General features: G+C 39.3%; 1 protein-coding gene and 1 long non-coding RNA gene across 2 annotated transcripts; one reads left to right on the top strand and one right to left on the bottom strand.

Moving 5' to 3' along the window:
- Positions 1-222: 222 nt before the first annotated feature.
- On the bottom strand, positions 223-19,745 carry bcl3 (BCL3 transcription coactivator). Its single transcript, XM_034873242.1, has 9 exons — positions 18,791-19,745; positions 17,870-17,990; positions 9,141-9,249; positions 3,368-3,569; positions 2,300-2,388; positions 2,097-2,174; positions 1,559-1,726; positions 1,043-1,142; positions 223-941 (listed from the first exon to the last, which is right to left on the bottom strand). The coding sequence occupies exons 1-9, from the start codon at positions 19,320-19,322 to the stop codon at positions 823-825; spliced, it is 1,518 nt and encodes a 505-aa protein (XP_034729133.1). The 5' UTR covers positions 19,323-19,745; the 3' UTR covers positions 223-822.
- LOC117945660 lies at positions 10,015-23,686 on the top strand. The gene is made up of 3 exons (XR_004656859.1): positions 10,015-10,026; positions 20,359-20,363; positions 23,553-23,686. It is a non-coding gene; the product is annotated as an uncharacterized LOC117945660 (long non-coding RNA).
- The last annotated feature ends 2,177 nt before the right edge of the window (positions 23,687-25,863 follow it).

The following is a 25,863-nucleotide window of genomic DNA, read 5'->3' as shown; positions in this document are numbered from 1 at the left end:
GGCCCCCATATCTTCTTTTTTTGGCAGTTTTTTTCCAAAGGACCTCCCACTGACCAATCACAACACTGCTTTTAAAATGTATTGTTGTGGGACAAGCTAACAAAACCAAGACAGGAGTGAATCTGTAGAACAATGTTTTATATATATATATATATATATATATATATATATTTAAAAAATATATACATACACAACTTTGGACAGTGATAAAACAACACACACACACATGCACGCATACATACATACACACAGTCACATAGGCATATGCACACACACAATCACCTGAAAGGTTTTGTGGACATAGGTTAATAAAATGGCAGAAATAAGGAATTTAACTGTGCAATATTAAGCAGGTCAAGCCTTACAGTAAGCACAGTACAGTAAGTGAGAAAAGGGCCAGGCCCATGTCCATAATTTACTGACATCTAGGCAGTCTACAAACAGTCCTTTTATGTTCAACGTTGATTGCATGCAGTGGCATATTTCTATCGCTGCATAGATGCATGTAAAGAAATTGAGCTGGTCACTGCAACAGCTTGTCAGTCGCCAGTTTGGTCCTCAGGAGGTTGACCACAACAGCAGCTGGATGAACAAAGAGGCTGCAGCCACTCTGTCCAGGCATCAAACTTTAACTTTTTTTGGTCATGGTGTCCAGCAAAAGATGGCCAGGTTGTAGGGAAGTGTAAATTCAGGTGCATTATTTTGCTGTTTCTTCATCCCATTGGCTGACCCTTCTCCTGGATGTCCTTATGGGCACTGAAGTCTATTTACTGGTTGGCTGTGTGGAGGTAGTTGCAAGTTGCACTGGACAATAATATAGAGCTAGTAAAATGGAAATACAAGGGTAGATGAAGTCCTTGGAGAATGAGAGGTGCCATGATGAGGGGGGTGTGGTGTAGTCACAGGTGAACATCCACGACTGTGGTTGGGAGATGGGGACCCTAACGTAGAGACAAAGAGTACAAATGAAATACTGTGATTTAAGTGTGTGTGTGTGTGTGTGTGTGTGTGTGTGTGTGAACCTGTAGGTCCATTTTCTTACCATTTTCTGTTAAGTTGCTCCCATGTGGTGAGAGAGACACACATTGTTGATCTTGGACTCTTATGTGGTTGGAGCCTCTCCCTCGCAACACATCTGCTATCTGCAAAAGATTTGAAGTCTCTTACAAACTTGTGTGCACAACCTAAAGTGAGTTTCAACTAAGACAAAAATGACTCTTGAGCCAAACAAACTGTGCACCATTCAGCTCTGTCCTCTAGAGGGAATGAAACACACATTTATTTTCTATTTCTGGCTCCAAACATTTTTTCCCACTATCCTAACCAGCATAGTTAGAGAGAGACAGACATCATTTTGACAATCACAAGAAAGTCGTTTAGAGGTAATTTGGCAATTTTTTTTTAGGGTTCACCGTTTTCTTGACACTATCAGAATTATCCTGACGCAGCAACTCACAACCATAAAAAAGGGCTAAAACTGACAAGACAGGAAGAATGACATTTCAGCAAGGTTTGTTTTATTATGCACATTTTCTTTTTCTGTCATTCTCTCGCTCACTTTCTTGTTCTTGGCCACCATCACAGGGGTATCGTTATGGTAGTTCTTGAGGCTGCTGTCAGCTCCGCTCTTTAGCAGCAGGCGCACCGTGTCCACCTGACCTCGTCCACAGGCACCGTGCAGGGCTGTGTTCCCACTGTATGACTGGCTGTTAACATCACAGCCACTCTGCAAGAGAAAAACAGAAGAAGTTGACACAGATGTGATTCATAGAGAAAGGCAGAGGAGACGCCGCTAAGCATAGAAAGTGAAACAAAAGATAGATCCACGGAGAGGGTGAGTTACATCTGATAGGAGAAATGAAGAAGAGAAAATGCTTTACAAAGACAGGTTAAGGAAGGAGAAAAGATACGTAATTCTGCCAATGTACAACACGTGTGCTAAGCTCTGATTAAAAAGTTAAACTTTGCATTTTTTTGCTCTTATTCTTTGAAGGTCTTATCTATAAGAAAAAAGAATGGGAAACAGACTTATCAAATAGAGATGAGTCACAACCCTTCTTTCCCCTCCGTCCTCCCTGCCCGCACACCATAATTACCTCAATGAGGAAGTGAACCATGTCTGCGTTATTGCTCTCCACAGCGTGCATGAGTGGACTCAGGCCACTTTTGATGTCCTGATTATAGAGAAAAAGAAAGAAGCACCATGGGAAAAGTCAGAAGCTGCACAGACGGTAAATGTAACATTTTGTGATGTTGTGAAACATAGTCAGTGCTGAGTCAGTGGAGCACAAAGACTGACCATAGCATTGATGTCAGCGCCTGCATCCAGCAGCATTTTGGCCAAATCTTTATGGCCACGCAGCACCGCCAGATGGAGAGGGCTCAAACCTGAGAAAAAGGGGCAGAGTAGAACCTGAATTTCACAGTGAGCAAATCCAAACATACACATGTTGTGCACATACAGTGTGCACAAATCCAGATGAATGCATATTCACACTCCTGCATTAACCAGTTTGTACATATACTCCACACACAGTATATCAGAAAAACCTGAAAAATGCTCCCCCCCCCTTCTCTTAGTCTTGATAAAACATGAAATCTCAGATTCTAATGAATTAAAATTAATTTAGGTAGACTTTGTTATTCAGTTAAAGTTGCTGTCATGTCATTAGATCGGATGCCTACGTACCAACTCACCTCCACTAATGCTCATTGTAGAAAGAGGAGCCTGTTTGTATTTTTGGGCCTTCTCCTGTATGCAGAGGTGTTACTTTCACACTAAAAAAGTCTCCTGATGCAGTGACATGACAGGCACACTGGGGAGATGAGGCAATGTGCCACTACATCAGACCACATGTCCTCTTCTCTTCCCTCCCATACACCCCATAACAACCAACCCAAACCCCTTCCTGAACAAGAGTCCACATTTCTTATATCCCCCAAACAACTAATAATGTAGTCTATGTAGTTGTTCACTTATTTTACCTTGTTTCTGCTTGCACATGTATTGCAAATGATGCTGTATTACTGTAAAGCGTATCCAATATCTAGATGTATATGTAAACCGGGTGATGTGAGGAAAATTCAACTGACAATGGTGCACATTTTCATCCTATATAAGTACCAATGCTTAGACAAAGTCTATTTATTATATACTAATGTAATACTCCTAATTTGATTATGACTTTGCTTGTGTTCATAAAATTAAACACAAAAAATCCCTGAGGAGGAAATGGTCAATCACAAGGCTTTATTAGATTGAATAACTTAATGATAAGAGCTAGTGAGTCATCCAAGATCTGTCTTTGTCAAGAACAATTCCATTACAATACAGACCAAGGAGCTTCTTCTGTAGACTACAACTTACCATCATAGTTTCTGATCTCCAGGCATATGGAGGATGAGGAGCGAGAAAGCACAATAGACAGACAGTCACGCTGGTCATATTCGCAGCAGAGGTGGAGCGCTGTTTGGCCGTTACGGTCTAAGGCATTAGGGTCGGCCCCGTCTCTCAACAAAGCCTCCACCATGTTTGCCTGCTGGGTGATCACTGCCAGATGAAGAGGGGTCTAAGTGGGCGGATAAGAGCAAAAATGACAGTTAAGACAAACCAGTGTATTCAGGTCCATAACCACAAAATGTCTCTTTAAATAGTTTTCATTTTTTACACTGCAGCACACACTAGACACCATTCAGAGAGCATGAACCCCCCACTAATGCTGAACAATGCTCCTACTCTTTACTATCCTCAAAGATATCATTCCTATCTCTTAAATTCTGAGATAAATATTTTAGTACTCTGTATACTGTTGATGTCATTATTTTAAAACAAGTATCTATCTTAGTGTCATTGCTCTAACTTAACATGCTTGTCCAATAGTGGAAATCCCAGATTGTGGTTTCCAGCAAATGTAATAATGTGGTCCCTTACTCAAGGCTTTTTTGTTGACATTCTTCAAATTGCAAATCCATGAAAGGAATAGTTTGATATTTTGGAAAAATACACTTTCTGGAGGCGAGTTAAATGAGAAACTACCGCTACTGTCTATGTGACTAACATGAAGCAAGAGCCATGAGAAAGTTAGTTGAGTACAAAGACACAGAAACAGCTAAATAACAAAATCTGCTTACCAGCTTCTCTAAAGCTACATAATTAACATATCTATCGTTTGTTTTATTCAGTATATACACCAGTCTTGGTTTGGTGCTTGTATAGGCAGATTTTTTTAATCCTTGGACAGAGCTATGCTAGCTGTTCCCCACTTTCCTATCTTTATTCTAAGCTAAGCTTAGATCTGAAAGGGCTATCCTCTAAATCTCAGCAATAAAGCCATATTTTTTTAGATATTCTACTGCCAGAAAGACAAGTTAAGAGTTATATTATAAGACCCATGCAGAAAAGTGGGAAGGTATGAATTTCCCAAATCTTCAAATTACCACATTGTTGTAAGTGAGGTTGGAGGAAGAATGTCATTGTTTCTAGTTTAGGCCTTCTTTCATTTCTAACCTGTTCTATGGGTTAAAGTTCAGAGACACAATTTAAACCATGCCCATTAGGACGGCCAATGCCTGACATAAATAAACAAGGAACCATGTCTGATAAGATTATCGTTATTACACATGTGATGGAGCGCATGGCCCATGTCACCGTAGCGATACGCTACCTAATTTAGGTTTAAAGTCTGACCTTAAATGTTACCTGTATATATGTTTATTTAGTTTGTTCATATGTTAAAGTTAATGATCACAAGGTTTAAATCATTTGTGAGCCTAACGATTCCTCAAATTGTTGTTGTGAATTATATGAATGTCTAGTGTGATAGATTTCATTCATCTTCAGTACTGCCTAGTCCCTTGATCCAACCCTGCCTTGTAGTATTGGAATGTTCCAATTTGAGGGGCGGCCTTCAGGCCTATATAAACAGTCAGTGGCATTTGCTGGAGACGGAGAGAGCATGAGGAATAGGCGTAAGGAATACTGGAGTGAGTAGGGCGTAAGTCCGTTGGATGCCCTCCACAATGACTTGCTTCAAGGTCAAAAGGAAACAGTGGTTTTGTTTTATATGATTGTCTTAACTCTCCTGTCAGTTTACTTTTATTTTGTGAAAGTATTTTGTTTTTGCTGTCCGCAATTTAGTTTATTTTTGTAACACTATTTTGCTGTATTGGCCTTACTTGGGGTGAACAATAAATACCCCATCTTTTCAACATCATCTTGGACTCAACTTGTGTGTTTTCACATGCTCAAGACTACTTGCTACATCTACCCACAACAACACATCGGATAGACAGCCTACAGGAACATTTACTCCATGCCTATTCCCAACACATCAAACCCATACATGCCAACACAATGCCAAAACTCTTAGTCTCAGCAATGATATCAAAGTCCATAAAAATAGCCGACCTTCAAAGATGAGACCTTTGCACCATATATCACAGAGCAAACAACAACAGCAGCAACCATAGCGTGAGACTGTGTGATTACGTAATTCAAAATGAGAAGGGAACCTGTTCTGACAAACAGCCTGCAAGGGCAAGAAAAACAAGGTACACACAGTTGACCAGGTGTTTTCCTGGATGAATCTACTACGTGCTCAATGAATTCACTTGAGCAATCTAGGATGTTCCTATGGGTGAGGTCAGCATGTATCATCCTGTTGATAATTATGTTAACTCTGGCCATGGGGGGCACTGACAACTCTCTTTTTTAAATTAAGCAATGCAATAGTTTACTCATAGAGGGAAGTATTATAACCTGGAATTTTTAGGTACTATTTAAGTTACACAATGAATGCAGCAATCAGGAACAGATTGTTGTTCCAAGTTTCACTTTTGCTGTATTGTTACTGTACTATACTGTGTGTGTGTCTGTGTGTGTGTGTGTGTGTGTGTGTGTATGTATGGGTCGGGGATTTGTTCCAGTAAAGACTATTTAAAGAAAAAAGAAAAAAGTAGTCGAGCAGTGGGAGAGCGTCTCTGAGGAATTCCTCCAGTGTGTCAATACCAGTGTTCCTCTCTTTAGCTTGTTTCCCTGAATCCTGTGAGTCACACACACACACACAAACACACACACACACACACACACACACACACACACACACACACACACACACACACACACACATACACACACACACAAAATCCTATTTCCCCTGAGAAATTGGACATCCTATTATCAGTCATTGTGAAAAGAAGCCATAATACTATTTTGACCCACGGCACCAATGAAACATGTATGGTTGAATTGTATTTCCAGAACTACAGGAATTACCTTCAACTCTAAGGCCTATTAAGGCCTTAAAAATAGACCTCTACAAGTTGGCAGAGTCTAGCTGTGGCTTCCTGTAAAGATTTTCTAAGTGACTAAAACAAAAATCCAGCAAAGATAAAAAGGAAGGGGGGGAAGGGAGGGAGGGGTGTGCACGGTGTAGAGACGGAGGAATGAGGAAAAAATGGAAGTAGCAGAGGGGAGTCCAGGGGAAAGACAGGATAGCAAGGGAAAATCCCTTCTCTTTCCCTTGGGTCTGTCCTTGCACACTTGCATTCCTACAATATGAGCAGATCAACATGAAGGAGGTAAAAAGATAAGAGGAGGTTTCTAAGCATGAAGAACAGCCTCAGGCTGTAGGCAGTGCCAAACACAAAGAAAGGTGCAGGGCAACACTAAAGGAGATAGAGACTGTTCAAGAGACTTTTGTGGTGAACACTATATGGCGATGTCAGTCTTGTTGCACAAAATAAACATCACACACTTTTACGTCAGAGCTGTTGACAGTTATGCTGATAGCATCAGTCAGTTCATCAGTTAAAAACCCTGACTTCTCTTAAGATATATGCAGCGAGATATGAGGAAAAAAAGAGAGCAGTGAGAGAGTAAGACAGGCAGAACAACAGCACAAAAGAGAGAGAGAGAGAGAGACACGCGCAAGGGAAAGTCCCAGTAAACTACCCTCTAAACCAAGGTATGTTGAGAAACGTCATGTGACTTCTCGGAATAGAAATACTAAAGCACATACACACACACACACATCTTCGTGTACACACACCCTCACCCTAAAAAAATAAAATGTTATGTTACCAGCATGCACCTAAACAATGTCATGTAAACAAAAGATTTCAACAGTACAGAGGATGTGACCATTTATAGACATGTCTTTATAGATGTGATTATTGAATTGTTACAGAACGTCTGCATGCTGCGGTAGAAGTAACAAAACGCACTTTAATGGATTACTTTAATCTGGAGCAAATTAGTGCAAAATGTTATAGTGTGGGTGGCCCCTGGGAATTCAGTCCCCAAACCCCACTAGTGTCAGTGTCTTGCAGTACACCATCAGCTGTGGGGAGAGCAGCAAAAAGTTGACTACTATCCTGCGTGTTTGTGCACAGCCTAAAAGCGTGACCCAGTGTGGGAGTATCAAACAGCTGTGTCTCCCATCATAGTAGTTCATAAAGTGACAGGAAAGTCAAGCACTGACACTTGCACAATTGTTTAGTTACAGTACTGATAGTAACACTCTGTCAAAAAGTTCCATATGCAAACCCACAGAAACTCAGGATTTGTCATCAATATTGGATCATACGTATTTTATGTTTTTCTTTGTCTTTGGGAAGTTGGCAAGTGCCAGAAAATGTGTTCAGGTCTGTCTGGTAAACTTTATATTTTGAAAAAGTTCCCTTTTGAAGTCTGTTGTTAATGCCTGGTATACAGTTAAAACCACATAATCTGGTAGGCAAATGACTGTGATGGGCCTGAGCCTAAAAATCTCCCTTTTTGGTTATAATTGCATATGGCATAATGTATGTGAGCGTGTGAAAAGAGTGTTTGTTTGTCTGTGTGTGTGTGTGTGTGTGTGTGTGTGTGTGTGTGTGTGTCTCGCTTGCGTGCGTGCAGGCATGCATTTTATACACAGGGTAGACACAGGATATCACAAAACCTATGCTGTCAAGCCTCAGCGATGAGGAAAGACAACAACGAATGATAGCACCAGCGTTATTTCTGGTAAGCGAGACTGTGGTGTCCTGTGTGGTGTGAAACCCCAGCCTTGAGAACTAAAGCACTGCATGGCTCAGGTGCCTTCTCTGCTGAAGGATGAAAAAGAGAAAGCTGGCAAAATGCAGAGCAGGAGGGTGAGGAGGTGGAGACAACAGAAGGGAACAGTGCTGGCTTAAGGCCAGTGGTTGGGACAACCCTGAATTGAGAAACACTCCAAGACAATTCTTTGTGTACATTCCAGTAAAGTACACTGTAGTTTATCCCTTTTGTTGAGGTGACTATGCAGGAGGTTGAAGGGCACAGTCACTTTTTCATAGGAAAGTCTAGACACCTCAGTCGAAGTTCATTGAGTGCATTTACTGTATATCATTATAAATAGCCAAAGTTGCTGTGGACAAGGAGTTTTGGACAGAATGTGTACAGAAAAAGCTAATTATGTGCTTGAATACAAGTTTAAAGTTACATGTTTGCAAGTTATGTCATGTCACTTTTACAGCCTGTTCATGTAGTTAGGGCCAAGACATGAGATATGAGTGCAGGGTTCAGGATAGTTTATGGGAGTCACAATTTGCTCTGATTAATCATCGCCTTTGAATTTCACAACATGGTAAACCCAACAAAATCTCTTCCCACAGGGAAAACAACGCACTAGAAAACCATGTTACAAAATAAAAGAAAACACTGGAAAACACATGTAGCCCTTCCCAGCATGTGAAAGGCTTTGGCTTGTGGCAAGAACAGGTGGAGAAACCAGGAAGGGTGAATTCCACTGCATAACCATCAAACACCATGACTGTAAGAGTATTTGATAACCCTGTGCAAGGCAAGGAGGAAACCAAGGCACTTCCTCTTTCATTCTTTTCCATGTTACTGTTATCAGGAGGGTGAGGCAGCAGGGGAATGTGTTTTGCATGCTGTGGTTGTCGGGGCAGAAAAACCCATTACATTTCAATTCTACATCTATCTTTCATCATTTTATACTGACTGATCCTGAGTGGATGGATGGACATTGAATAAAAACCCAAGACAAAGCAAGACAATATTTTTACTTAAATGCCAAACTATTGGTTCAAATTCTGCATTCGTAATAATAGCAGCTGTGTGTGCGTGCATGTGTGTATTAAAAGTGCATTTGTTTTACCTGACGAAGGTTGTTATAGACATCAAGTCCTCTGCGAGCCCACAGCAGGAGTTGAATCAGTCTGCAAACAATGGCCAACTCCCCCTGCACCACAGCTATATGGAGAGCTCTGGAATAATTACAAAAAAAACGAGCCATAAAAAAACAGTTGAATGAGAAATTTTCTGAAGATTTTAATAGGTTTTTAAGTGGGTCACAGCAAGCTTGTCCTGACATTGTGACCCACTGACTTGGCTTAAATAGAAAATGACTGATCTGATAACTAATCAGTACTTAGACTTAATGTGCTTATTATATATATATATATATTAGAGCTGTGCAGCGATTACATTTTTTAATTGCGATTAATCGCATAATTTCCCCGATTAATCGCGATTAATCGCAAAATGAAATAATGAATTCAAAAGTAGTGTTTATAGTGCCATTTTTTTTTTAACGTTCTGCCATATGAATAAAAGTTGAATGTTAAAAATGGTTGTAGGACCTTAAAGCCAAATAAATAAATAAAATGGAACATGAATCTTCCAGATATGTATATATCACAGACAGAGCAGTAAAACCTATAAAACAATTCTCATATGTCTTGGGAGTCACAATGTGAAGAGATAATCATAATAACTTATACAGATGACAAAAAAAAAGTCCAGACGCTTTTGCCCTCATGACATTTACTCATGCCAATAATCAACATACTAATGTCATATTTATTGATATTACACCCACAGCAATGCTACACAAGCATTTGTGTGTCTAAAACAGTTCTTCTATATGCAAAAATAAACATAATAAACATCATAACTCATTTAAAGCACATACTATTTGGTCTTCTTCAAAAAAGGCCCAAATATGTAATATATAATATAAATTTATGCCAAATCTCAAACCAGTGAGGCCATTATCCTCTATAAAACGGTAGATATCTATCTTGTGCACTATTGCATCTTTGATTGCATACTAGCCAGTTTGACTGGGAGTATTGGCCTTATTCAGCCTCTATACTCTTTGGATGATGTGGTCTCCCATATATGGGCATTCTATTGGCTTTACTTCCCTAAACAGAGAGCAGACACGGAGCCGCGAGCTAGCGGCATAAATGAGCCAAAACGCGATGAATCATTGACATAAAGTCGATAAATCTTTGATGTGACGGTTTGGGTTTAATGCTCAACGACCCTGAAAAACTTTTACAATAATAAAGAAATAATAAAAACTGCTTTAACGCGCGGTAGAAAAATTGTCTGCGTTAATGAATTAATTAGTTAACGCAATAATAACGCGCTAACTTGCCCGGCCCTAATATATATATATGCAATAATAATAATAATAATAATAATAATACATATTATTTAAAGGCGCCTTTCTTGACATTGAAGGATGCCGCACAGACGTATGTGCAAAAGTTATCTTAAGTGCAAATATCTCCACAAATGACATGACATTTAATTTCAGCAATTTGGTGATGTGATTAGGAGGTGCTGCGTGACTGATGGCAGTATGTCTGTAAATGTTCAAACCCAGAGCACTACAAACCACATTCCCACACTGTAGCAATAAAGTCAGTCAAAGGTCAACTAAAAGCAATAGTTCAACATTTTGGGAAATGGGCTTCTTTGCTCTCTTGCTGAGAACTAGAAGAGAAGATTAATACCACCGTCAGGTCTGTCCATTAGATACTGTATATAGAGCTACAGCCAGCAGCCAGTTAGCTTAGTTTAGCTTATGCTAAGCCTTAGCATAACAACTGTAAAACAAAAGCCGCCTACTGTACCAGCATCTCTAAAGCCCACATTATATCTCATTGTTTATTCTACAAGTGTTTTATGTTTTACAGAGTTACGTACTGAATTATCTCTGGGCTGGGACCAACCTCACAGTAACAACAAATGGTCTTTTTACAAAAATTTTTTTTTTAAATGTTTACATGGTTTTCGCACAGATTAAATCAATGAGATATAACATGTTTCTTGGTGAGTTTTTGATGTGCTGCTAGGCATGTTTGTTACCTTCAGACAGAGGCAGGCTAGCTTTCCCCCTGTTTTCTGCCTTAATCCTAAACTAACAGCTCTCAAACTATAGCTTTAATCAGTGTATATAGTCTACATCACTCATGTTGGATGAAAAATCACACATTCTCTTCATGGCCTTAAAATCTAATCTGTGAAGGACTTTAGATTTTTAGTATCAGAATTAGCAAATCCACTTGATCTAAAAAAAATGCTCCCCCTAACTGTAGCAAGGAGCTCCACAGATGTACAGGCATGACTCACACCACTTTTATCACACCCTTATCAAGACTAAAGGGGAAACCACTATCTACGGTATATATGTGAAGTGAAAGAACAAACGCAGGCCAAAGTTTAGGACAGAGAAAGGCAATAAACTAAGCAGGGGCGAAGGCATGTGGTAGAAAACCATAAGCAGTTTACTTATTAAATTGTTTCTTGCTGGCAGAAGAATCAGCTTCCAGTAAGAGCCAAGTCAGTAAGTCACTTCCTTCTTTATCTCGCTCTGTGTGTTGTAAAATCCAGCCATTAAACTGTATGGTTTCTGACAGATTCTTACTGTTAGTTTACTCAGTCAGCTTAATCCAATGGATAAGTCATGATCAGACAATCATGCCACAGGAAACGGGGACACTTCTTGATAAGTAACCTTTGCACAGAATTTAAGGTCAGAAAATTAGTTCTTATAATGACAAAAGCACTTGCAACACTTCCTCACCTCCTCATTAATGACAGTAACTTCCTGCCAGAAAAAAAATAAGATGAAAGACCTCTCTAACCAAACAACAGGACCTTTGACATATAGTGCTAAGTTCTACACAGTTGTATGCAACACCTAGACATCCCTGCCCATTTGATCAAAACGGCAGTTATGTATCTGCCTTATTACAGTAGCCTTTCACATTGTATGTTGTATGTATGTTTACATACATGGATTATTGTACATGAATGAGCCAGCGTGGACATCAACACTAAAACTAAATGGTACTATGCAAGAGCAGGTTGGAACTGCAACTGCTATAAACAATCAGATGATTTGCTCCTGACATCAAAGCGAACAGCAGAAAAAGCAGAACTGTATGTTGGAACGGGAGCGTTGTGGTTCTTTCCTCAGATGGTCCCTGTTCCTGTAACTGAGCTCATTATCAACACAGATTATTACATTTACTGTACATGCTATTAGCATCACCCATCATTTGCCTAAAAATCCCCTGCAGCATCAATAAATCCTGCAGTGATTGGAGTGTCCAATCATTGTACAGGATATCCACAGTCAGATAGTTACTCATTTCTCTAAGCTTTGAGTTCAACTAATGTCTCAACAACAAATGCAACAACAGTTGCCTTCATTTAGGCCTAAAGTGACTTTTTCTACTCTTTTCTTTCTGCATCCATATCACTCTTTTTCTCTTAAAATGAAACTGTACTGTTTCTAGTTCCTGGAAGTGGGGCAGACCACAGCCCTAGATAACATCAGACCCAGCGGCACTGACGTGAAAGGAGTCCCAAGCCTGCTGCATTAACACTGATAGCCCCAGTGTAACTGTGTATGTGTGTGTGTGTGTGTGTGTGTCTCACTTGCATGCGTGCAGGCTTGCGTGTGTGTGAGAAAAAGAAAGAGAGAGAGAGAGAGAGAGAGAGAGAGAGAGAGAGAGAAGAATAGACACTGCAAGAAAAAAGAGAAGGCAGCATGGTGCGGTATCCTGTTTGGTATAGAGGGTAAGGACGTAGCCAAACTGAATGATCAGAATGAAGCCAAACATATCCTGTGGTCTGAGGACCTGGAGGCTGTTTCACAAAAGTTGAATTTATAAATCCAGGATAATTGATAAAGCAAGGCTTGAACTTTTGTATGTGGACCTAGCTTTGGTTTTAATAATAACTTTTTTATTATTTACGTTTACTGGAGAGAACACAAATTGTGTGCTAATAAGTGCAAATAAAAAGCACACTGAAGAGTAATATACATGGTCCTTTATTGTTAAAGAATAGTAACATAAATATATAATCTAAAAAGATCTACTGGTCTCTGACCAGTCAGCCATTGTTAGAACCATTATAGAAACACACATGTAGTATAGAACTTTATATACTACCTTTCATCACTAACTTCATTTAAAACACATTTAATACTGTATCAGGCTTATCTAATTATCTCAACAACTGCCATACTATATTTACCAAACTTCTAACAATATATACAGCAGTCTTCATAGAGCAATATGACAGCACCAACTGTCACATGAATAATTTTTTAAATAATGGTCACAATGTTAAATTAATAACAATTATTTAACTGAACAGCAATATGTCTGTGTGTTAGTTTAAAGCCCGCTGATCACAATAGGGTAAAACCACTGCTGATTGAACAGAAAGGGCTCTAGGATTAGTCAATTCTGGCTGATAGCCTGGTCAGAGAAGGCTAGCTCCACAGAATAAACCTCACTGGTAATTTAGGTGTTACTGCTTTTGTGAAACCGAGTCAAGGCCAAGTTAACCTGGGATTACTGGGAAATCCTGATTTAAACTGTATCTAGGTTTTCTAAATTAGCCTCCAGTTGAACAATGAGTTGATGTGTCGGTGTGTGTGAATAGTAAACAAAAGAGAAGCAGAGATGCACTACAGTCCGGTTAACACAAAAAGTAATGAAACGTCCCATTGTATAGTCTGCTGTGCTCGTCACAATGAATGATGCTACTTCCAGGTTTTGCAAGAAAAGGTATTTGTAGCGGAAACCTGGATGAAAAAGAAGTTTGTTGTTTTGTTTGCCATCATTTGCATCAATGCATTTTGCATCAATGCCCTGAGGTCTCTGAGTAATTGAGAGGGTGAGTGTGTGATGCCCCTTTCAAAGCTCCTATATGAAAGCAACTATTTGTACAGTAGTTGAGCTCAATGCATGGATGATACAGGATATAGAAAATTAATCTGTTCAAATAGGGGTTATCAATGTAAACAGAGAACTTGGGTAGTTTAAAACACAGCAAATACAATCTCACAGATACTATGAACTTTCAATCTTTTATGGCACAAAAGGATAAAAGTAAAATAGGGCAGGGTGGGGAGCATTGACCCAGGTCATATAACCTTAGAGGCATTTAGCAAACACTGCATTGTCTTATGTTGTGGCTTCAGTGTGAAAAGGCTGTATGACTAAGTACCTTTACATGCCTTATGCATACAATAAACAGAAATACTTTGTTTACTGTCAATAGATGGTTAGAGTAATAGAGAATAGAGTATTCTTCGTCTATTTGTTTTTGGTCATACTAGTGGCATGGCTCCAGGGTCCATCGGCCCACTACTTTGGCGCAGACTGAAATATCACAACAATTTTATGGATTGGGGGCACGGATATCAGATATCCATGGTGCCCAGAAGATAAAACCCATGACTTTTCCTCTTGCACCATGAGGTCGACATTTCTGGTTTTGAGGCAAATGTCTTCACGACTGTTGCCTGGACTGCCATGACATTTGACATGACATTCATTTCCCACTCGGGATGAATTGTAATCTTGAATGATCTGCTGACTTTTCATTACGGCAAATATTTTATTTTTCTAAATACCTAAAAACTGTATTTCCATCAACTGTAATTCTGGGCATGTTGCCACGCCAACATTAGGATTTAATTCAAAGCATGTGCATTGCCTCACAGAACTGCTGGTGTGGCTGTGGATTTTTTATCTGGTGTTTGTGTTTGTCTTTTCAGAAAAAAAAGTTGAAAGTTTACATCTGGAGCAAGGCATGTACAGAATCAAAAGAATTGAAAAAAAAATCAAAGTATTGGTTCTCCGTAGTAATTTGAAATGATCTAAGTCTGCAAGTAGATAATGACCCAGTAAAGTTGTTTACATGACGGTTTCAATGATCAGAGTATCACCAAACTCTGCATATAATAAAGTTATTCTGCAAGTACAGTAAATGCACTGACTGACTGAATGACTGACTGGAAGCATGTAGGAATTAATTTGTAGGAGCTGTAAAACAATACACATCTGCAGAGAGAGAGATGAAGCTGATAGAAAGAAAGCGGTAAATGAGGAAGTGAGGAGCGGATGTTTGGGTTTTTTGAGCCCATTCATTTAAAAACAGAGAAGAAAAGAGAGAGAGACTGAGACACCTGAGAAAAACCGCAATCATGTTTAAAACTGAGCACTCACTGGTTTTCCCGAAACTAAGGGGCTCAAAGGCGCTGAGAACAGAAGATGAACACCCCATTGACGTAAGACAATCGCATGCTCGCCGTCACTCACATTATGCATACACAAACACACACACACACACACACACACACACACACACACACGTACATACAGACAGACAGTGTGAAAAACACAGGGGGACTGAGAATGTTTCTTTCTGCAGAATTCACCAAAGTTTTAAACAACCACAAAGCAATAAGTAGGTACTACACAAGGTCTCAACTTCATTACAAAGGTGTTGGATTTTGTGAAAGTCTTGTTGCCTTAAGTCATTATAGTAGTAAGATAATGGTCTTCATTTAGTTTTTTTCCATCTACACTGCAAATTTGGATAACATTCTTGTAAAATGCTCCAGAGTGGAGTGTCAACAATTTATTATAATGACGAAATAAGTGAAGGGGAAAAACAATGGTGAAACACTATAGGTTATAGGGTGCCGGTGTCCAAAAAGTCACACTGTAAAAAAGCAAATATACAGGTTTTTACTTTGCAAATATCAAAAATTTAAAAGTTTTTTTTTTTTTTATTGTTGCAATGATAAGAGTCAACGCACATTGAAATCTTCTTATGTTCTTGATCTGTTGACAGCGGATGTGTCAGAGTGATTATGAGTCTCTGAAGCACATATGAGACAATAAGCAGCTGTGATATGTCACAGGACTTATGGCTAAATGTTGGCCATCACAAGATTGTTTTGAATGGATGCAAATGATGCTGATACTTTTTGAAACCGCAACATCAAAGTCATGAAATTTTTGGACATGCTATATATTCAGTCATGAGACTGTGTGTGTGTGTGTGTGTGTGTGTGTGTGTGAGTGTGTGTGTGTGTGTGTGTGTGTGTGTGTGTGTGTGTGTGTGTGTGTGTGTGTGTGTGTGTCATTTCAGTTAGTGTGTGGGTGGGTGTCAAGACTTTAGACAAAGTAAAGTAACCACGCGTTAAAGTTTAATATTTGCCTTCATGTGTTATTCAGAACTCCTGCAGTGTCTTGTGTACTACTATTCTCATTCCCAACCCCCCATCCTACACTTAAAATGATAGATTGTTTAACACACACACACTTACACACTAACACAAACTTCAATGCCTATTTATTGAAGCAGCTCAGATTCAAGTGCTATAGTTTCCAGGTTAGTGTGTGCGATCAAATCTCCATTGCTAATTAGTGAATCATTTCTGATTGACACTAAACCAGTTTTCCTTACAAGAAGTGAAAAGACAGTAAAGAATTTGTTTGGATTTGAGGAGGACACTGACTGGATCTGTTCAGTATGCAGAACTAGGTGAGGCGCAAAGAGCATAACATAAACTGGGATGATATTACAGACATCTCACAAACCACATCCAGGTTGCGTAATGGCAAACCTTTTGTTTATAAAGTCAGACCATCACTTGTTGAGACTAAATGTTGTTTGGGTGTAGCCCAATGAATCACTTGTATTGACTTGTGATGTATGTGACCATCTCAATTTGACTTTTTATGACAATGTTAAGGAGACATTTGAGGAGACAGGTCAAGTAGTAAAGGGGTCAGGCTGGGCATGTCACAGAGAGGCAGGGTGCAGATCTACAGTATGTCATTGGCTTGTAAATTATAATGCAGAATTGAATGTCAAATTACTACTTTAACATGTCACTGTAGGAAAACCTGAGGTGTAAATGATCCTATTAATGATGATGGGTTCAGAGTCATGGCATTGTGCATACACGGAATACTCAGTGTACAGATAATACATTTCATGTCATTTAGCTGACGCTCTTATCCAAAAGCAACTAACAACTGCCACTGGAGCAACTATGGGTTAAGTGTCTTGCTCAGGGAGACATTGGTTGACATATCGCAGTGGGAATTGAACCCGGACCCCCCCCCCAACAAAGGCACATGTGATATCCACTGCGTCATCACCACCCATATTTCTTCTATTAGTTTGGACTCATTCATCCCCACAGGTAATTAAAACATGTTTTCAATTGCTTCTTGCCACCATAGAGGGCATCAAAGTACAGAAACTAATGTATTTCATTTCTAATAAAAGTATGACCTTTATAATGAAAACTATTTGAAAAAAAACACATTACACTAGACTTTGAAATTTACCTTTTAGACTGTTAAAACTGAGTTTGACTTTCATTTTTGGCAAGTTTAAAACTGATGAGACAATACTTCTAGGAAGTTAAAGGAATGTTTTGCTTATTAAACTTAGGGGATGGTTACTAGTTCAAACTCTTGGTTAGACAGGTCAAGATGTAAACTTGATCTGCTCAGTCTAATGAAAATGACAAAAAATGATCTCCATCTGCTGGAAATCCTATGAATATTTATGATTGTGCTAAAATTTCAGATCTGAGAATTGTGCCAAGTTTCAACTGTCAGTTGTGAATAAAATGTGCTGATAATAACAGATTAATGTTGTGAATGAATTATAGAAACCTTTTAAGTTCACCATTTGCATTATTGACTTGTATATGTGACAGGACTTCCAATCTAAGCCATTTAAAAAAAAACATCAACATACGTGTCTCCATCTTCATCTTGATGTGTAGCCAGAGCAATACCAGTCAGCAGGTTTTCGGTTTGGTGGACCAGATGGTAGTTCAGCTCTGGGACAGGGGGCAAATGGTACACTGGATATGGACCTGAGCAGGAAGGACACAGACACAGAAACATACATACATACATACATACATACATACATACATACATACATACATAAATATATATAGATAGATAGATAGATAGATAGACAGATAGAGAGAGAGACATAAAAGGTGGCAAAAAAGAAAAAGAGAAAATGATGAGCATAACAATGAAAACGCTGCCCTGGCAAACTAGTAATTTTTGTAATAAGAAAGTGTGCAACTGTGCATGAAGGTGTGTGTTTGGTATTCAGTGATGAGTTGACCCAGGGAGTTACTTCTACGTCAGTAGAATAGTTGCAGAATAGCTGACTGGACATTTTTTCATTGATTCAGCAGTCGCCTCTACATCAACCACTCCACTGTCTTTCTTTACTTTTGACACACTAGGGACAGAATAAATTGAAGAAGGGGGTGCTGCTACTAAAATAGCATCATTCATGTAATACCGATTTTTCTTTTAATCTAGAGAGCTCTGCAGGTTGTGCCATGCTCTCCCTCTGAAATCTAAACTGTGCCTCTTACTTAGTCTTACCATTCAAAACAGGGAAGAGAGACATTGTATGCACGTGCGTCCCACCTAGCCTGATTATTTTGGCCTTACAAAATAGAGATCACATACTTCAGATGAGAACTTTATAGAATTCACAGCAAAATTGCGATGTGTCAAAAAATAAGTTCAGAAATGACTCTTGTTAGGCTCTATATAGGCTAGGAGTTATATAATAAAACACTTTGAAAATAAAATAAAAAGTTATACTGCGGCTGGGGTAGTATACCTAAAATAGATCAACGCTTACCGTAGTCAAACGAGGGCAAAAAGAAGATAGGAAATCCATCAGGACTCTGTCCTGCCTCTGCACGTCTGGGAGTCCCTGGTGCTGTGCCGAAACCGGTTTCTTCCGTGGCTCTTTCCAAACGACCGTCTAAACTCTCTCGTGATGTGAAGTCCGTATCTACCGCAGGAGAAAACCGGTCTCCACTGTCTGGTGGAGCCGGGGACTGTCTTTGGGTCTCCGGCTCGAGAGGAATCGGGCGTTTCCTAAAAGGAAGCCTGAAGGAAGATTTGTCCGCTGGACGCTTGCGACTCGCAGCGCCGGTTTCCGTGCCCGGTGAGCTCCGGCCCGTGGGGCAGTGTATTTCCAAACTGTCCGTCCCTGTGCAGGCGGGGGGTGCAGGTAAGCCGCCTGTGGCCCGATGGTCCTTGGCGCGACCTTTACAGTCCGCTGTCCTCGACCCGGCGCTCCCACGCTCTCGGGTAGTGGTGCGCAGATCCAGCGGCGCGGCGGCAACCCCCTGTTGGTCACCGTTCATGGTCATGATCCTCGGCATCAACCGAGGACGAGGCGCTTTGGAGAAATTTCAGGTGTATGCGCGTGTGAAGACACCCTCTCAAAGTTCAGTGACAGTTTGCTGGGAACAGTCCATCCAAAGTGGCCAAGTGCGCTTCTCCCATCCCCATGAAATCAAATGGGCAGCGATCAAAGCATCAATCTGTTTCCTTTTGTGTCACTGGTGTGTTTAAGATACGCGTTCAAAGTACTCGGCTCTTCATGCAAATGTAGGCTATTTTTCCAAGAACAGCAGATAGAAGTTTGGTGTAGATAGTGTGGCTGTCCCAGCGCACCTACAGTAGGCTACAGCCGCAGGTATAGCTGCTTCAGCGCTTGTCTCCTTTTAAAGGGAAAGTACCGTTAAACCGAAACAAAGCAAGAGCTTATAGCAGGGCAAATTAACTGGGTAAGGGAGGAAAAGAGAAAACAAGTCGTTGAATTCATAATAATTTCTGCATTTCCGATCTCTCTTACATCTGTTTTGCATGCAAGTTCAAAACATCTAATAGGACTAGGCCCACTGAATTTCTCAAGAAGTTCAAGGATTGATGCTTTTTATGGTTTGCTTGGCTTGTGCACGTCACTGTGCAGAATGTGAAGGCTCTAGACTATTGGCAGCTGGTTACCCCAATTGCATTGTAATGCACTCTTAATAGTTATTCTAAACTTTGCAGTGTATTATTTACTGTATTTAATCCAAAAATGACCAAAAGCCTATGTCATCAGATGAGGAAACATGCTAAGCTGAAATATGCCTAGGCCCTAAGTATTTTCTTCAGCAGCAAACAATCAGGAGAGATAGATTCTACCTGATCACCAAAAAACCTTGGCATGTTTGCAGTTGCATGGCTGTTGCATGGCTGGAGATGTAACAAAACCCTGGTAAATATTAGAAACCGGAGAAAAAGGACACAGATTTGGCTAATTTCCTTATGAACAGGTAAGCTTCAGGCTAATTTATCACGGATACTATGGAAGGCCATTTTAAGTCATTTCAAGATTTGTGTACTCACACTGATCAATTATATAGCTAGAGTCAGTTAGTTACTCTCAAAAACAATTCAGGTAGACAGTAAAGTTATCCTGGCTAACACTGCCATGATACACGCCATAACTGCTTAAGTTCCCAGAGGACCATGCAGGCAAGTGGGCCACAACGTAGACAGTAGGCTAAGTAATGCTGCGTTCCAGGCAACCCGTATCTTGTATTTTCACATCCCTCTACCCATGGAAGTGCCCTGGAACGGCAGTCAAACCCTTACTCGTGAACTTGTACCAGATCGTTGTACTTGCAGTTTTTGACATCACACACACACACAACAATGGCAACCCTGTTGATGCTGTACAGACGCCTGTGATTAACAGAGAGAAATAGAAATACATAGACATCAATAGGCAACGTAAAGTAATTTCGCAAATTGTAATCAAAACAATACACAAACAATGGTGTACTACAACAGGCTATGTTAATTAAATGAAGCCCAAAATAGGTCACCGACTTGAAATTGCTAGTATCAGCAAGCGCTACTAGCACTAGCTAAAGTCAATGTCAGGTATAGCCGCTAGCTAATGCTAACTAGAAAGGTTTGTCGTGACTTTGCCGGGAACGCTACTAAGTTGTGAGTTGTGACTTAAAATCATAACTTAAGGGCTGAAAACTGTGTCTGGAACACAGCATAATTTTAATATCGGGTAGAGAAGACTGGGAGTTTGCAACGTTTTATGCGGTTGTTGCTGTAATTTTATTTTTGTATTTTGTATTACATATTGGACCTTTAACATGTCTACAACATGACTTCATTGTTGATATGTTCACAAGGCACACTTTTTCCTATTTCCCTTATAATGGTCTTTCTTTGTTTTGAATTTTTCCTTCATGTTAATAATAAAAGATTTAAGATGAAGTTTGAACTCAGTATGTCAAATGGCAAACTTTACTATTTTCAAACATTAGGAGTGGTTAACATACAGTTTCGTACAGTTTAAAGTACCAATATCAGAATTGAATTTTGCTGCTAGTATTAGCAGGTAGCTAAGGTATTCAAAATTGCCCCTATTTATAAAATTGCCTTATTCTTTATTGCAATAGCAAACATCTAACATAGATGAGAATACAACAAGTTAAGACCAACTTTAACACACAATCTACTGAATGATATGCTTTTATTATGAAACTATGACCATCATTATTTTATTGTCAGATCAATGTAAAAATAGAAAAAGGTAAACTTCCTTTCTGAACTTTTCTGTGCCCTGGTAGCCTACTGATGTCATGGAAGGTATTTTTTTATGTTATTGTGTTCATGTTTCAGTGCCTCAAGTGAGCAGACATAATATGGATTTTCACACCTCTGTCTCATTACAGTAGGCTTTAGAACAAACACTATTGTCTTAGTTGTAGTACATTACATCTGATTGTATTATTCTAAAAATGATCAGGCGGAAATAATACCTTTCTGGTAATAACATGCTGGAATCACAAATGTTCCATTTTCTTTATCTCTGCAAAAATGGGAACTCATAACAAAGTAAACAAACATGACGTGAAAGCTCAAGTAAGCCTTATGGTTATTTCTAGATTGTTCAACACCCTGGTGTGGAGGTTGCAAATTTTGCAACTTGCATCAGATGTACAGGATCAGTCAGTTATCTGTTGACTCAGAAGCTGAACTTCAACTCCAGGAATAAGGAGAATTGAAGAATTCAGAGAGAAGATGACCTATTCAAACTGACTGCTTTGATGCCCTCTAACAGATGCCCTGCTGTGGCCACATTACCAGATCACAATCCCTCATACAAACCATAAATGTGCGAACTCATGCAAGCATATGTACATTCACACCTCATCTTCTTGTCTTCAATCTTATCCAACCCCACCCGCAGACTGGGGTCTGATTACCTGGGTCAATTTGGGACTTTCCTCTTTCCACTGAAGTGTGGGGCTGGCAACGGAAAGTCAAGCTTGGTGTCTAAAGTCCCTAAAACACCCTGACACTATACACTAACTTGCTTTGCAGCTGTCAAGGCACTCAACCGTTATGGTCTTCTCTGGTATTAAGTATAATTGTTTTTGAAAAACACAGGCTTACCTCTTTAACAGACAGTCCCATCCTAAACACACTTGACAGAGCTAATTACTTAAGTAATAAGACATTGACTGAGGTTTAATGATCTTTAAGAGCAGAAAAAATTGTATATACCTTCTATATTAGAGGTTCATTTCTGAGACACTGCAGCATGATGAATGCAGAGAGTAGTCATCCATGGCTCAGATCACTAGGTAACACAAGGCCCTCTTGTGCCAGAAGAGAAAAACTGCAACTGGATTCTGAGCATTTAGAAATACATCTCTAAAGAATGAAACTACATTTAATTTTTTTTTTTTACAAAACTACTATTGTCGTCTGCAGAACTCAAGAAAATGTAAATCAAGTACTTTTGTTGAGTCATAAGATTTTAAAGTATTTGCAAAGCAAGTAAACTTAGTAAGGCATGAAATTTGTGTTCGGTGGATTATTTCTTTGTGGTAACAATGCCTTTCGGCAATAAATATTGTACCATTGAAAAGCCTGTTTAGTTCACTTTCAAATGCGGCCACATTTGTGAGAACATGCATTTGTGGGATGAGAAGCAGAGCTGAGTATGTGGGTTGCACCCATGAAATATTTGCCAAATTGTCTCTGTCAATGCCAAATCTCTTTTCTTTGCTGTTGATCTTGACTCTTGTTTTGAGCTTCTGGTACCCCCAGGTGCTGACAACCAGGTGTCTGATTCTGAAACCAGTTGCCATCCCATATCTCCTCAGTCTGGGACCAAACTCTATCCTCCAAGATGACAACACTCACCCCCACAGGGCGAGGTTTATCAGAGACTACCTCCAGAATGTGGGAGTGGAGAAGAAAGAATGGCCTTCCAGCAGTCCTGACCTCAACCCCATTGAACACTTGTAAGATTAGCTCGGGCGTGCTGTTCTTGCCAGATTGACCAACACAACCCCGTTAGCTGACTTGCAACAAATGCTGGTTGAAGAATGGAATGCGTCCCCACAGCAGTGTGTGACCAGCCTGGTGACCATCATGAGGTGGAGGTGCCAGACTGTTGTGGCAGGGTATGGTTCTTCCACATGCTACTATGGCTCCTGTTTGTATAATGAATAAATTGTTAAATGGCCAATATGTCGTGTTTCATGAGACTTCAATCCACCAAACACCAAACGAGTCAATAGCAGAATAAGCTGTTTGGCATTGGCAGAGAAGATTTGGCAAATTGTTCATGGGTGCATCCCACATACTCTGCTGCTCATCCCACAAATGCATGTTCCTTACAAATGCGGCACCATTTGAAAGGGAACTAAACCGGTTTTCCAATTATATAAGATTTATTACCAAATGATCTACCAAACACACATTTCCTTACTTTTTTGTGCTAAGTTAATATGCACTTCCGTTGATGTAAATTAGGCTGGAAAATGCTGAATATTTAAAGCAATAGTGCATAGTTTCTGTTGCCCCCATGAAGAATTCTAAGTAATGACAACACAACTGTTGCATCCACATGACAGAAGCCTTTGGTCATTGTGCATGAGCACCCACCCCTCCTCCACGCAGTTTCTAGTAGCTATTGAGGACACAGGATTTAAAAAAACATGATGGACTCTTCAGAAGAGGTAATTATCTTCCCTCAAGTTTATGCCATGTTGAGAAATACAGAGAAGGTTTTGTAAAGCTGATAGTCTTACTTACCTTTGTATCAACTCATTTGGCAATGGCTTGAATGTTAGAGACGTTCAATAATATAAAAAGATAAAGGTTACGCACCTGAGGTTTAAATGGGTAAAAAAAAGTTTTGAGACATCCGTCTCTGATTTCTGTCGCCGTACTACAACTATAACTACAAACACAATGCTCACAGCATTAAAACAATACTATAAAAAGTTCAACAGAAACGTTGTCCCCATAATTCTGGATAATTATTCTGTGGATTATCCAGAATAATGGGTGAAACCTTTTCTTTTGAATTTTTTTAACATTCTTTGAGCAACACAAATTAAGCTTCATTTAAACAAACAAAATGCCTAAGACCTCCCAACCTAAAGAACAACAATCAGATTTTAGTGACAATACTGAATTTGGGGAGAAGCGTCTGAAACAGTGTCACCCTCTTGTGGACGTTGAAGCAGACGTCGTTAGTTTTCCCACTCTAGTGGGGCAGATTTTGTGATGTTTTGGAGACAGTAAATAGTCATTAGAAATGTAACATTTTAAAAATTATTTTAAAAATTATTTTTATTTTAAAAATTATTTTAAAATGAATAATTTATTCATTGCAATGTTGAACCTGGTGAGGTTTACAGGCCTACCACGTATATGATACACGTTTTGGACAAAATATGTAATATTTTATTTTTTATTTTATGTAGAATTTGCCATTTTTCATTAAGTTCATACATTTTAGTCTAAGATGTAGGCCTAGTATGTGTAGTAAATAAAGGTCTTCTGTACATTCATGTAACTGTTATTATTTTAGGAGAAGTGAAGGGTGGGAGTCTCACTGGCTGCACATATTCTTCAGCCTTCTTACCTGTCTTCCACACTTCAGTGGAAACAAAGGGTGGACAATAGAACAGCATCTGTTTTTCTTTCAGTATTATAGTTATGCACACATTTTAAATTTTCTGAAATTAAAGTCTTGACCTGATGATGGCCCTAAAGGAGAAGTTGTTTACAAGTTACTGTTTAAAGAGGGATGGTAGAAGATATTTGAGGAGACATCCAGCTGGAGGTCAGAGGGCCAGTGGTACACATCTATGCACAAGAGAAACACGTGTCCGTGGGAAATATAATTTTAAAATAGATACTTGTTTGAAAATATTCACAACAAAATATATCTTCTTTTCTTGAAGTGTTTAATTCCAAAACACTTCATTCCTTCATGATTACGCCCTTTGTTTTCTGTCATCATTAAAATAACTCATACTTATCTTACGCAGTAATCATTCATTTCACAAGAGCCATTTACTGTCACTTATCATTGTAAATTGAATATATTTTGTTTTCTGCACTGTTGGTCGGAAAAAACACTACATCTGAAAACATCATCTTGAATTTGGGTTCTGTTAGTGTGTAAGCATGGTCACATTTGCTAATTAGCACTAAAGAGCAAGTACAACTGAGACTGAAGGCAAAGTTCTTTGTATTTCAGGTGTTTGATTAGAAACCAAAACATTGGAGTATTAAACATTTTTGACCTGATGATGGCAATAAAAGAAAACATCTTGAGAGGAACATGAATGTGTGTATTAAATTGAATGCCAATCCAGCCAATAGTTAAGACATTTCACTAAAACCCACAAATGTCAACCTCATGGGGGCACTGGAGAAAAAGTGAGAGGATTGCCAAAGTCATTAGGATTCATCCTCCATTCCATGAATGTCTGTACACAATTTTGTGGCGATCCATCAAACAGTTTTACAAATATTTTAGTATGAACCAAAGTGGTGGACGTACCTGACAAACACAACTTTGACCTTTGCTTTATA

The sequence above is a fragment of the Etheostoma cragini genome, chromosome 6 (genome assembly GCF_013103735.1).
Source record: "Etheostoma cragini isolate CJK2018 chromosome 6, CSU_Ecrag_1.0, whole genome shotgun sequence".
In the NCBI taxonomy this organism is placed as follows: Eukaryota; Metazoa; Chordata; class Actinopteri; order Perciformes; family Percidae; genus Etheostoma; species Etheostoma cragini.
This window is presented reverse-complemented; position numbering and strand designations above follow the sequence as displayed.